At 33.3% G+C, this 13,867-nt stretch overlaps 1 protein-coding gene across 1 annotated transcript; it reads right to left on the reverse strand.

Annotated features, from left to right (window-relative positions):
- Positions 1–1,220: 1,220 nt before the first annotated feature.
- LOC137821418 (bidirectional sugar transporter SWEET10) lies at positions 1,221–3,488 on the reverse strand. Its single transcript, XM_068626005.2, has 6 exons — positions 3,327–3,488; positions 3,078–3,114; positions 2,774–2,987; positions 2,516–2,677; positions 2,150–2,269; positions 1,221–1,802 (listed from the first exon to the last, which is right to left on the reverse strand). The coding sequence occupies exons 1-6, from the start codon at positions 3,370–3,372 to the stop codon at positions 1,587–1,589; spliced, it is 795 nt and encodes a 264-aa protein (XP_068482106.1). The 5' UTR covers positions 3,373–3,488; the 3' UTR covers positions 1,221–1,586.
- Positions 3,489–13,867: the final 10,379 nt, after the last annotated feature.

Below are 13,867 nucleotides of genomic sequence, written 5' to 3' on the forward strand. Positions count from 1 at the left end.
AATAGAAGATTAATAAGACTAATAAGTGATAAAACATTAGGTAACTCTTAATCATGGTCCAAAGTCTTAATCCGGCCCAATAACAAAGGGTTCATGATAATCATATAAATAGACACAAATTTTGAAAATTAGGTACGTCATCATTCAGTACTAATAGCACCGAATACCGAATCCCGATATCTCACTTGAGTGTTAGAGTGCATTTTGTAGGTACCATCCGACTTTGTAACTCACGAGGACGAGAAGTAAATGAGTGAAAGGAGAGCGCAAAGACCATTTCGAGAAGAAGGGAGGAGAAGTAGACCGGTCGACTGAGAAGGAAGTCAATCGTTCTCTTATAAACATTAATGAAAAATAGAGTTAGTTTAGCGTTGATGTTCAAGCCAATTTAACACTAATTGAGCAACACTAATTAATATGCGTTTTATATGGATTGTTTTATCAAGTAAATATCAAAATAATTTCAGAGGTTCATTTGCCAAATTCTTTAATCGGAAGCGAGTATATCAAAATACCATGTCTTGTGTCTAGATTTATCTTATAATAATATTGTGAAAATAAAAAACGAAAGAAGGATTTGAAAATAAAAATTAAAATCAAGGAAATGAGAAAGAAAGAAAAAAAGTTAAAAGGCATGCTTTGTTTCTATATTTGCAAAAGACATGTCCTCTAACATATTTGACTGTTTTTCTTCTTGTAGGCAATCTATAATATAAAGAAGTTGAAATTTTGACCGAACACATAGAAATTAAATAATAATAATAATAATAATAATAATAATAATAATAATAATAATAATAATTATTATTATTATTATTATTATTATTATTATTATTATCCGCAAATTTGGCGTTTTGATCCTCATGAGGTTAATAATTTCAAATAATTGGGCATTGATTTTTATATAACACTTTTCCTTTTGATGAATAGAATGTTTAACGACTCCCAATTGGCATGTTAGAATCGTAGTGTCGGGTCTTTTTGCCAATGATTGTTCATTAGTTTTCGTCACCAAGATATAAATTTTTTTACTTTTAGGTCGCCTTTTTATCTGTCCCCTTCACCATGACATCATAAAACAAGAGAAGACCCTCCATTTCCACCATCTACATCGCTTTGATGCATAATTTACCCATGATTTGAAAATAACCATATCAAAGTTAACGTTAGGATAAGGATGATTGTAGCATATGAAAATAAATAAAAGTGAGCCAAAGTCATAGATTTCAAAACCCGTAAACTAATTAATTCCCATCACATGAACATAGATTACGCGTACAAGGAAAGAGAGAATTTGACGAGTTTGACTGAGGTACACATCGAAAGAAGACAACACACTACTATGCTACACGTTTACTACAGTGAGAGTGATGGAAGAAGAAGCCAAATAGACGTTCATGCTAGCTAACATAATTCACCACCTAACAAGAGAAGAACCCTAAACACCAAACTACACGTACTTTTCTTCTTGCGTTCAGATGAGGTCCCACTTGGCAAAGTAAAATAGTTATACTTTTTTGGTTAAATATTTTGAGACCTCATTTTCTTTTCTTTCTCTTTGGACTTGTTCAGTACTTGGTTGTTCATCACACATTGGTAGCTGTCTCAGTCACAGCGCCACTTTTTGTGACATGATTCGGCTCAGAGGGTGCCATTGTGCCCAATTTCACAACGTCAACAATATGACCATTAAGTTCCTGTAACTTAGTTGGCTCCTCCAATGTCTTTGGTTTCGCGTTTCTATAAACCAAATACAGCATCATCTGAATTATCCCAAACAGAAATCCAAGCGTATTTGGGAGCTGCATCATTCAAATGCAACTGTTCAATCATTCTTTTTAATCAAAGTAATCAAATTAAAATTTTCTTGCACAGAAACATATAAGCCTTTCGTAATTAAATAATCATTAATATAACAGGGGCCCATGTTTCCGTTTTGACTATTTTTTTTTCAAGTGAACTCAACGTTAATGGAGTGAGCACACGTTTAATTAATTGCTCTAGTTAAATTGGCTTTTCACTAAATTATACAGGCATAACAAAAAGGTAGGAGCTCAAGCTGCAAATATGTATATATTACAAAAAGTAGTGATGAAGGAAAAGAGTAGGTAAGATAGACAAAGATTGAATTTTATGGAATTGTACTTACAGCGATGTAGTAGTCCTTGAGAAGAAGGCCATAGAAGAACCACATAACAGCGTTTATGGTTAAAAAGAAGGACAAACTGAATGGCATGTATTCCACGCTCTTCGTCTTTATCACACGTTTCTGCATGTATCAATTATGAGAATTTGATTTTTTCTTTAAGAGCATATATATATTACAAAAAAGTGATAAAATGTTGAAGATGAAGAAGTAATAGTTATTGAAAAAACATTGAGATGTGTATCGAGAAATAAAAGAAGTAATAGTAATAGACGAAAAGTGAAAAATGTTGGAAAAAGAAGCTCCATAAAAAGGTGACTGCATAATCATTTTGTCTATGATTTAAATAACCTGCTTCTAAATCATTACCATAATGCAGAGAGGAGCAGCAAATACGCTTATGTTGAAAACGAGGCAAATCCATCCAATCACAGAAAGACGTTTGGACCCTGTTGTAAAGTAGAGGGTTGAAAGAAGCATGGCTCCGAACCCAAAAACATTCAACAAGAGAAGAAGCTTGATGGTACAAAGCTGTGACATTTAATAGAAGGAAAACTATTAAATTTCATTCTTGAGAAAAAGGAAAAGAAATAATGGGTAGAATATACAAGTTATTAGAAGGAATACCCTGGTTTTACTCGGGGCGTAAAGTAGGAAGATGGCAAGGTAAATTGACTCTATCACACATCCAAAGGAGTTAATGGTAATAAGAAGGAGGCTAGCATCCTTCTTGACGAGTGCGTAATAAATCCAGAGCATTGAACTGAACAGTGCAACAACATAAGGCAGTGATTGAAATCCTTCTGCAGTTTTCTTCTTGTAGATTTGGTAAAACGTTGGTCTGTAGTCGAATATATTTCATACATAGTTAGAAAAATACTTCAGCGTCCATTAATAAGAACGATTATGCTCGAGTACAAAAATCACTTACAATGGAGCAAGGAACACCATGAAGGAGATGACGTTGCCTATAACAACACAACAAAAATCAAGAAACTAATTATGCATGTTATAAATACACACATATTGGACATGCCAATCAGATATATTATTGCTACGCTAATGCATCAGTGTTGCTTTCAAGTTTCATACTAATTATCATTCTTGGAAAACTAGAAAAATGGCATGCAATTAATCTGCATGGCACATATGGTTCCAGTAGATTGAAGAGAAAGGATACCTAGAAGGCCGAAAACGAAAGCCCAAGTTTCATGGTGAATGGCCATTCTGGTGTGGTGTGTTGAATGTAATATCTCTCACTGAGTGGTGACGAAAAGATTGTGTGAAAGTGAGAAGCCTCAGTTGAGGTTATCTCTTTCTCTCTTTCGATTGCACGAGTCGTTAAGGGAAGAGTGGGAAGGTATTTATAGTGGGGAAAAGAGAAGTAGGAGAAGTCGCATGCAATATGCAAGTGGCTAATTAAAGAGGAATGTGCAGTAAGGTGGTATTGTATGGTAATATTATTGTAGCTTTAATTTAGTTATGGATACTTTCCAGTTGTTCCACCACCCAACCACTATTTACTTTAACCCAAATCAAATCCAAAACACCACTTCTCTTATTACCCTGTAATCACCCATTTTGGTTTAAGTCTCTTCCTCTTCGGTTAACTCCACAATCTTTATTCTTTATGACGTATCACCCACCATCTCTGTTTAAGCCTTACAACTCATCACAGTTTCTGGGCCAAGAGGGGTGAAACTTGCCACACAAAATTATTAATTACTTTACCCAAAATTCTACCATGCCTTTCTATTTTATAATCCCAATCCGTATCTTTTTAGCATGTTCAGGCGTTTATGTCTAATCAATTTTTTTTTACGCCACTTGTAACATCTCTTAAATGTTCAAATACATGTTAAGATCTCATTAGTATTATAGAATAGTCAACATGATTTACCATTTCTTATCTTCTTAATTCATTTATGTTTCTTGTTTTTCATGTTTTGTATTTTAAAAGCTAAAAATCTCAGGCAGAATTTGTTGAGATTATTAAATATAAAAAACCATTAAATTAAACTAAAACCAATTAATAATTGTATCTTATAATGTATCGATAGTTATTTTTCCATTCACTTGAAATGAAAGATACCGATACTATCACTTACCTTAATTTTCTCAATGCACTACTACAAAAAGTATCTTTAGCGGCGATAAGAATATTTCTTATACGAGCAATATAAATGGAAGCCAAAAGTTTAACAAGCTTTTAGACAATGACTGGTGTATGAGATGTTCAAAATTTAACCGGTAAAAGACTGATTTATCTCCGGAAAAGATTCATGACTTTTAGTGGCAAATTTTACTGGCATTTGTTAGTAAATTTTAATTATCTCTTCACTTCATTTCCAGCACTATTTTCAAAAATAGACTAAACTCACCACTCATGTAACCCTTCCACAGAATTCATCAGGAATAAAAATTGATAAAACAAATCAATATAACTAGTGAAAACCAATAAAAGGAGGTTCTTCATAATGGATCACGAAAATGTTTAATACAACGCTATTTATTTTAAAAGAATAAAAAACAACATAAAACATTTGTCATTTTCTCTTTATTCTAAATTTATATTTATTATTATTAATACACATTGATTTCTACTGTGTAAATTAGACTTAAGTGTTATTGCAACATATTTCGTCTGAACTTCATAATCAATAACCTATAAAGTTGTTTTTTATTGTTAGTTTTTAATACTACCAAATTATATTTTTACTATTATTTAATTATTATTTTTACAACTATTATTATTATTATTATTATAATACTAATTCGTCTAGAAGTCAATTACGGTTCAATAGTTTTAATCTTGAAGTAGTATTTTAACTCTAATACCCATTCTATTTCTTAAAAAATATGAATTATGACCACGTAATAATTATATAACAGAAGAATAACAATTATATAAATTTTATGTTTTGAAACGATTTTATGCTTCAACTATTAAGTCTAAGCTGATAAAGAAAATACTAAATCTAAAACTAATGTTTATAACTATAGTTCAGATTTTAAAGACATTTGTCATCACCAGAAATCATTTTCTGACAATTACAAGAAAAAATGGTTATATATATATATATATTATTTATAAACTATTCATAATATTATTAACAGTGCAGGTGGTATAGTGAAACTGAGGACTACCATTGGTGTTTTAGTATAAACTTAAATGTCATAACGGTATTGGCAACATTGCTTGATTCTTATCTAAGCAATAAAAAAACACTAAAAAATACAATTTTATGCAGCAAAAGAAATATTCCATTCTAAAAGATAGAATCTCCAAGGAGTGCTCTGCAGATACAATTGAACACTTGTATATTTAACACAGGTTCTGCTCAGTGATGATGTTATAAAACATGACATTGATCCACCTTCTTAGGAAAGAATTGATAACAGCTTTCAAAGTAGCATCATCACCTGGAATCTGCTCTCCAATTTGCTTGAAACCGTAGTTTTCAGCTAGTTGTTTTCTGTACTTAGCACTTTCAGCTACTTGTATTGGAATTGTTACAGCATGTATGACAGTAACTTTATAAGAAATGTCTTTAACACCTTAACCTTTTTGGTTTAAGCCCATCACTATTTAGATTAAATATTTCTGTGGCAGAATGAAAAATAATTAATAATATAAAATGCTTCCATTACCGGTATCATTCATGTTCAGGCCTACTACAAGTTATTAAAATACTATAATGTTATTTAAAAAGTAGCCATTTATCTTCCCATGCTAAATTTCTAAATTTCTTTACAATATCACAAAGGGTGCTTTAGTGTGAGTCTATTATTATTCAATCCATTCATTGAAAAAATATCAAGAAAAAGAAGTGTGTCATGCATATATTGGAAATTAATAAAGAACATTTTCACCGTACATAAACATGTTATCAGCATATTCTCTATAGAAACTTAATGTAAGACCCCTTACACAGATTTCTAGAAATTTTTGTGTTATTCTCTCATTATTTTTATGTTTCTTTTTCTGCGTTTCTTGGACATGCACATAGCTCGAGCTTTATAGCACGACGGTGCCCTTTTCTTTTCAACAGTCGACGGTGAAGGTAGGGAATCAAATTGAATTCAAGGAATCCAGGTATTAAAAACAGTTTATGTTGGTGGATATGTTAGCAAAAAAGTATTGTAATTAATAGTGACCTAACAACATGAGTAATAAAGTTGAGTTTATAAAAATTACATATTTCATTAGCTTATTACTTTTAGTACAGATCATTCTAGTATCTCTCTAAAAAGAAACTGCTTTTCTGAGGGAGCAAGAAATAGACCGAAAAATTTAAGAATAATCTGCTTAATAATTTTAGACAACATTAATGGACCAATTTAAGAAATTATTGGTTTAGAAAAACTTATAACAACTTCATACAAGAACAAGGAGTTTGGATTAGTGCTTTTAGAGTTAACAGATCAAACTATATATTATTAATTAATTTTAAGTGCATGATCATTATAACACAAAGATAATCATTCTTTAAATAACATCGAAATGATTATATAAACAAACCTACATTACATTTTTTCTTTTTAAATTTCTCCAACTGCTATGGAAATATGACATGCTAAAAAAATTTTAGAGATGGAAAGGGTGAACGAGGTTTTCATATCACAATATAAGTGGGGGAAGAGATTTGGGTTTATCAGGATGTATGATGTTTAAAATGCAAGACGAACAGAGAAGAAACTAGACAATATCATAATTGAGAATTTTAAGCTACATGTCAACATATCAAGATATAGAAAGAATGAGACCCAAAAATATCAACAACTATGGAAACAGGAATGATATGCAAATGAATACAAAATAGAGGAAGCCTCTTGTTTGGAGGGAAACGAAAAGGAAACCTTATGTTAATGTTACAAAGGGAGTGTCTCGTCTACGTCTACACAAGAGAGACTGAATGGACCAATGATTCAATCAAAGAAGGAAGACATATTGGAAAGCATTTATTTCTCTTTTAACCAAGTTATGACGAGTTTATCAAAGGGGTATAAATATGATCAAAGTGAGGAATATGGGTGTACCGTCCCGTACCCGGGCGTTGACTAAGTCAAGGTCAAAGTCAACACCAGGGGTCAAAGTCAACACGAGGCGTCGCCTAGGTGAAGAGACGCTAAGTGCCAGCGTCACCAAGAAGAGGCGTCGCCAAGGCAAGGCGTCGCCTAGGTGAAGGCGTCGCCCAACCAGGGCGTCGCCAGATCAAACAGTACTAAAGCAAGGCAATCACAGGGTGGTTCCCCGATACCCATGGGTAGGAAAGACCGTGGAGGGAGCGACGCCGTGGGAAGGCCTCAGGTCCCGATAACCCGGGGCAGCGATAAAGAGAAGGAAAAGGTGGCTTCAAGGCCATAGTGATAGCACCAGTGTAGGGCAGCCTGACTCGTGAAGTACCCCTGCCGCCCCAGAGACGCCTTTGGGACAGATATGACTTAAGAGGAAGGTCACGCCCAGGGTAGCCGGGTGCAGGGTACGAGAGGAAGGCATATACGCTCTCAAAGTAAGTGACTAGATGATTGGGGGCATGAGTTGGCACCCAAAAAGTCACCCCTAGCGCAGTAGCACTCCCAAGCAGGAGGACTCACACGTAGAAACGTCCCCAGATGGGCAGAAACGCCCCTAGATGGGGTCACGGCGTCGTGAGGCCCTCCACGTGTGCGACAACCATGTCAGAATAGAAACACCCTTTAGTCAGGTGCCAGGTAATTAAAGTCATTCAATACAGTTTCCGTTTCGAGCATTCAGGTACTATAATGGCTCCCAAGCGTTTCAACGTCTTAAATGCGCTATGTTTTCTAATTAGATACGCTGATTGAGTGCGTTACATTTGTAATTAAAGGCGCTTTAAGGCGCTTTAAATGCTTGGGTAGTTTAAATAGCGCTGAGAATGTGGGAAACAGGGTTGGAACCTTTGGCAAATTTACCAGAACTCTCTAGTTGCTTGCTCGTGCCTGAAGGTTACGTACAACGGACTGGGAAAAGATCTTTGCCTGAGGGAGAAAACATACACACAATACACAGTTCTTTTTACCACCTTCAGAGTGTCACACGCGGTGCTCAGAGACGGAGGTGCACAATTTAGGTGTTTCTTGCTGGCTGACTTGAGCGTCGGAGTGCAAACGGCCGCTAGGGCGCCTCTTTGTCCTCTTTTTTGCAGGAATCCACAGGTAACCAGTGGGAAGGAGTCCCTAGCTGACGGTTGAGGTCGCGCACGAAGACGTCCCAGTCAACCGGACAGAACAATGGGGAATAACTTAGTCTTACTTTCTTAGAAAAAAAGAAGAAAGTGTAGAGAAAATGGTAGAACTTAGTAGAGGGTGGTTTGAAAGTCTATTTCAGACTATATATAGTGCCATGGTCTGAACAAGAAATGTTTGAGAACCGATTAGTTTGGGTGAGATGCGGTGGGGTTCCTATTTCTACATGGAACGCGAAATGCTTCAACAAGGTAGTTGTCTAAGTCACATATCTTATTGAAATTGATGAAGCAACATTAGTCGGGGGAAATGTTGAATATGCAAGGCTCAAGATTAGATTGTCATGGGGTTTTAGTGCTTCGTTCAAGCAAGATAAGCAGATCAATGGTCAAATTTGTGTTGTAGTAGGGGAAGAGGAAATGGCAATTACTGCTTTTAATCAGTGCCAATGTAGTTAGGAACATAATATATCGAGTTGTCTGACAACATGTCCTCGTTGGACTGTATGGACTCTAGGGTTCATTAGGCCTTTGAGGCTCTTTAGCAAAAAGAGATTTGTGAGAGAATGAAGTCTGAAATATTCAGTTTACTCCTTAAATATTATTATATCTGAATACATGAGTGTGATAAACATCTATTTATAGGCTTCCATAGGTGAAGGGAGCTTAAGGTTTAAGCTACCTTAACCTTGGTTAGTCTAGCTAACCCAAGGTGAGTTCTTGATGCTTATTTGGTTAGAGTTATGTGTTCCTATGAGCTCTAGAAACCCTTGCTTGTATATCAAGTGAGGGTTTATAGAGTGTACATGTTTTTATTTGAAGTACTTTAGAAAGTAATCTATATTCCTGAAACTATTCTACTTATTTTTACAACTTTATACAAACTAAGACAGTTTATTTGTACATGCTTATTCTCTTAGCCTTGTGTATGGTGACTTGGAACTTGTGAATATCAAAACCCATGTACATTTTTGGGAAAACCTCTCTCATTAAAGTCTGTTCAAAAAACGACTATCTTTGAGTTTCCAAAAAATCAATCGTCCAAAACCTGTTTCAGCCTTACAAATCGTACATGAGGCTCTATGAAATCTACTATAGGTTGTAAATAGTCTTAATGTCTAGTCTATATTAAACGATGCCAGTGTCTTTACCAGGCTCCAAGCATATCCAACAAAAATGTAGTGGCTTAGATGAGGTTGGGCCAGTTTTAACAAAAGATAGAATTACTATTACCCTAAATGCGCGCGAAGTCTTAGGAAAAATAGGAAGGGGACGAGAATCACTCCTAAACCTAACCACAAATCACGACCATAATTTGCGATAATCGTGTGGTCCTAAGGTATAGATGATTAAAAACACACATTGTATGTGATTGAAGATGAGCATAGAAATATGAAGTTGATCAACAAATCACACTTTCAACACGAGTCCTTCCGTCGTGGGAGGACGATCTGGAAAAGGGAGTCCAGTAAACAACATTGAACAAGATGTTTTGATGTCTCCAAATCCAAGTGGAAAACTTGAAGACCTTGTTGTTGTTGTGTGTGTGTGTCTAGTTGTTTGAAACTTGTTAATTCACTCCTTAAGATGATCCAAGTTCATTTGAATCTTTAACCTTTTGAAAAGATGGATTTTATAAAAAGTTGTTGAAATTTCAACAGGTTGAAATTTCGAAACAAAAGGTTGTTTTACCTTAGTAGTTTTTGAAAAGTTTTTTGAAAAACTTGACTTTGCTGTCAAGTCAATTCAACCGATTGTTTCGACAAAACAACTGATTGTTTTTCTGGAAACCTTAACAAAATTTTGTTAAGTGGTTTTAATATGCTTTAAATGATCCTAACTACCTTGGCTCCTTTATTAAATGTTTTTGACCACTTGGTTGATCTATATAAAGGTGGTTTTACGCTCTTAATCTTGAAGTAAGAAAAAGAGTTTATCAAAAACAGTTTTCCAAGATTTGAAAGAACTTTGGATCATTCTTAAGTGTGTGGAATATGATTGGGTTGTAATTATGAACTTTAAGCTTTGTAATACCCAGGTGTATTCTATTCTCTTCTTCCTTGATTACTGTATTTCTGTATTTGTGTTGCCAAGGAGTGTTGTGTGTTCTTGAGGTGTTCAAGATCAACACTCTTAGTGTGGTTTGCCAAAGGTAGTGTGTTTCTTGAGGGGTTCAAGGTCACTACTTTGGTGTGTGGTGTTTGTAGTCTGGTTTTGATTGCATAGTGGATTACCTAGTGGTTTCCGGGGACTGCATGTAACTCTTGGTGTAAGAGTGAACCAGTATAAATCTGTTTGTGTGATTCTCTCTTTCCCTGATCTCACATATATCTGTTTTAAGTTGTTTTTATTAACGGTTGATCGCAAAAATAACCGGTTGATTTTCTGGAAATCAACTAAAACAGCTTTGTGCATTACTTTCCTTAGTTTCTTTCTCTGTGATTCTTCATTGGCTTTCATTATACCTTCAAAGTTTGCGAAAATATTTTATAAACAATTCACCCCTTCTTGTTTAAGGCCATATATTCTAACACAATGAAGGGTGTCAATCGAGGTGGATAAATCACTGTCTAAGCATATTAGGGCAACTAGGTTAGTAATCCAAAACCTCTATGAATCAAGATAAAAAAACAGATATATCCTACTGTAGTAGACCATTCTAGAGCCAATTTGATAGTATGCAACCTATTAAAATTTGGGATTTGGGAAAACAAATTGGTGTAACATGTACAGGGGATGAGGACGATGTAATTAGAGAATTAGAGTATATGGAACAAAGGGATAGTGTTTTTAAACAATAAGAGTGAGGAGGGGGATAGAGAAGACAATCAATAATAAGTACAAATCAAAGGCTTAGGATGGGGTACTTGTAAAATTATAAATGATCTATCATCCATTAGATAGAGAGTCTAAGAGTTTTGATGATAACAAAACACTATATGTGTTATATGTATAACCAAGCTCACTCATTTACAGAACAAATAAAAACAATATATCAAACCATACATGAGACATGCATTGTAAGAAATCAAAGCAAAATAAAGTTATGAGCTAAAGAATGCATTAGACGAATGATGAAGCAAATAAGTGATAAACATTGTCTTCACAGAACAAAGAACATGAAAAGAATTATTCATGGTCAGCAAGACCAACATAACGAGTGGCAAACGAAGCCCTTAAAGAAATTGCAAGATGATTAAAAGAATCATTCAAAGGTATTATCAAGCATCAAATGAAATCTACAACAAAACTCAATGCACCAAGTGTCATACTTTAAGTGCTAGATGAAGACTAACATAATGTGCTCAAATCTAAAAGCATTAGACGATTCGTTGGATGTGTTGAATGATACACTATGAAGATCATATAAAGTATACGCACTACATAGACCAGATGATGATGAAATGAACGTGGCAGGTGATGATGCTAGATGAACAAGTGTCAGGAAAGTTTCCAAACTAATCCTTTCACGTATATATCTGCTTACAATGTTTATAAGATATTTTCTAAACACGTTTTGATTGAGACAAATCATATAAATTATTTTTGTATCAAAATTCAATGTTTTAATTGAGACTTTAAAATGTTTTCAAATGAGTATTGCATGTGACTACTTTGTCCAATATATTGAAAATATTCTTTTAAACTAAGCAAAATTGATATATCTTATAAAGAGATATTTTGCACAAACATAAATTACTTTAATTAGATATTCAAATATGTGATTAAAAATGATTTTGAAAAAAAGAGCACACACATGTCTTTTTCTCTTGAAGGTTTTTTTTAAAATATATTTTATAGAATACATTCAAGAGAAACTAAATTGTGAAAGATTTATTCTAAACTTAAATATATTGATATGTTTTGGATTAATATCTTAGAATAATTCTAAAGATTTTAAGAGAATATTATTCAGAGATATATTTTTTCTAAGATATTGAAAATATTAATATAATTGATAATCACACATGTTTAATTTACTCATAAGCTTACTTCCATTAAAATAATTATCAATAAAAGTGAAATTTGGTGTGTTGGTGCTCCTAAGGGCTAAGTGTATATAGCTATTATGCATCACTAAACATAGTGTTACAATATTTTATTTACTTAATTTGTTTAGTCAATAATTCAAGTTCACTTTGAACTCTTGTTGGTATACAGTATTTCATGGCAAATGATTTGCATTGCTCTCAATAATAGGTCGTCATTCGTCAAATTATTTGAGAAACTTTTAACTGGATTCCTAAACCTTTAAATCATGTTCAACCAAGTCCCGAGGTAGACTTTTCATAGGACTCTAGAAAAGTATAAGTACATATTAAAAATATGCAAATAGTCGAGAGATATTATAATATATATTTTTTTCAAATAAGTCCTAAATTATTTGAATTTTTTTAAATGAATTCCTTTTTAAACAACACTCTAATAATAAAAGAAATAATAAATTATAAATTCCAAACTTCATGTTATTCCTAATTTATCCTACTATGATACTGCAAATGAATTAGTGACTTTGCAGTAAAAATGCATTTAAAAGTGAGTTAATTATAAATTATTTTCGTTAACAGCCTAAAGATTTTTTCACACAGATTAAAAATAAGAATATATATATAGTTAAAAAATTTCAATGAAAATAATATTACTATCTCAATAAGTACATTATTTGTACCTACTACAAATGCAAAGACTGATTAAATTTATTTGAGAACCAATTAAAACAAAATAAAAAATTAAAATTAAATTGAAAAAATATCATGTTAAAGATACATATTGATTAGAAATATAAAAAATTATAATATTATAAAGATAGTGCTTGTCATATAAATTTAAATTGTAAGATTGAATTATGTATATATTTATTTATTAAGATAATATCAGAATCATTCAAAAACATATCAATCAATTTATATATTTTAAAAACAAAAAAGTTGAGCCATATTTAGGGATGACAGAAATATCTTCCAATTAGCTTGATGAATAAGAAATGGTCCTGCGGTCCCGCGAGTGCTACCTTTCCCCATACGTATTCATTTTTGTTTAATTTTGGTTAGTTTGTGACAAAAAGTTATTGAATATATATATAGGTCTCAACTAGCTTGGGAAGCCAAGTTGAACCGAATAAAACAAATTTACAAAAGCTAAATTTGTGAACCTGCACTCTATAATGCACCCCAAGATGCATGAAACTCAACATCATATACATATACAGAGACTCAACCCACTTTCTCCCCATTCATAATCTTTTTTTTGCATGATTAAACGAAGTGAACTTTGAGCTTTGAATCAGTGAATTTCGCAATCGCACTAGAAATTTAGTTAGCTAGGTAGCTAGCTAGCTATTCGGGGGGAGCTTTTTCGATGCGTAATCCCATTTTGAGCTTCGGATCTTAACTAGTTTAGTATAAAGCTACGACCAAATGAATAATGTGAAATTAAAAGCTTCGGCATCTCCATCCACAGAATATGCTAATTTACTCCAACAAGAAAACCCCTTGCTTGTTGACCCACGCCA

The sequence above is a fragment of the Phaseolus vulgaris genome, chromosome 9 (assembly GCF_051622355.1).
Source record: "Phaseolus vulgaris cultivar YP4 chromosome 9, ASM5162235v1, whole genome shotgun sequence".
NCBI lineage: Eukaryota > Viridiplantae > Streptophyta > Magnoliopsida > Fabales > Fabaceae > Phaseolus > Phaseolus vulgaris.

Coding starts and splice junctions, on each gene's coding strand:
- LOC137821418 (XM_068626005.2), bottom strand. CDS start 3,372: ATGGCCATTCACCATGAAACTTGGGCTTTCGTTTTCGGCCTTCTAG. Junction 2,988..3,077: donor ATGGTGTTCCTTGCTCCATT/GTAAGTGATTTT, acceptor ATTCGACTACAG/ACCAACGTTTTACCAAATCT. Junction 1,803..2,149: donor TCAAGGACTACTACATCGCT/GTAAGTACAATT, acceptor TGAATGATGCAG/CTCCCAAATACGCTTGGATT.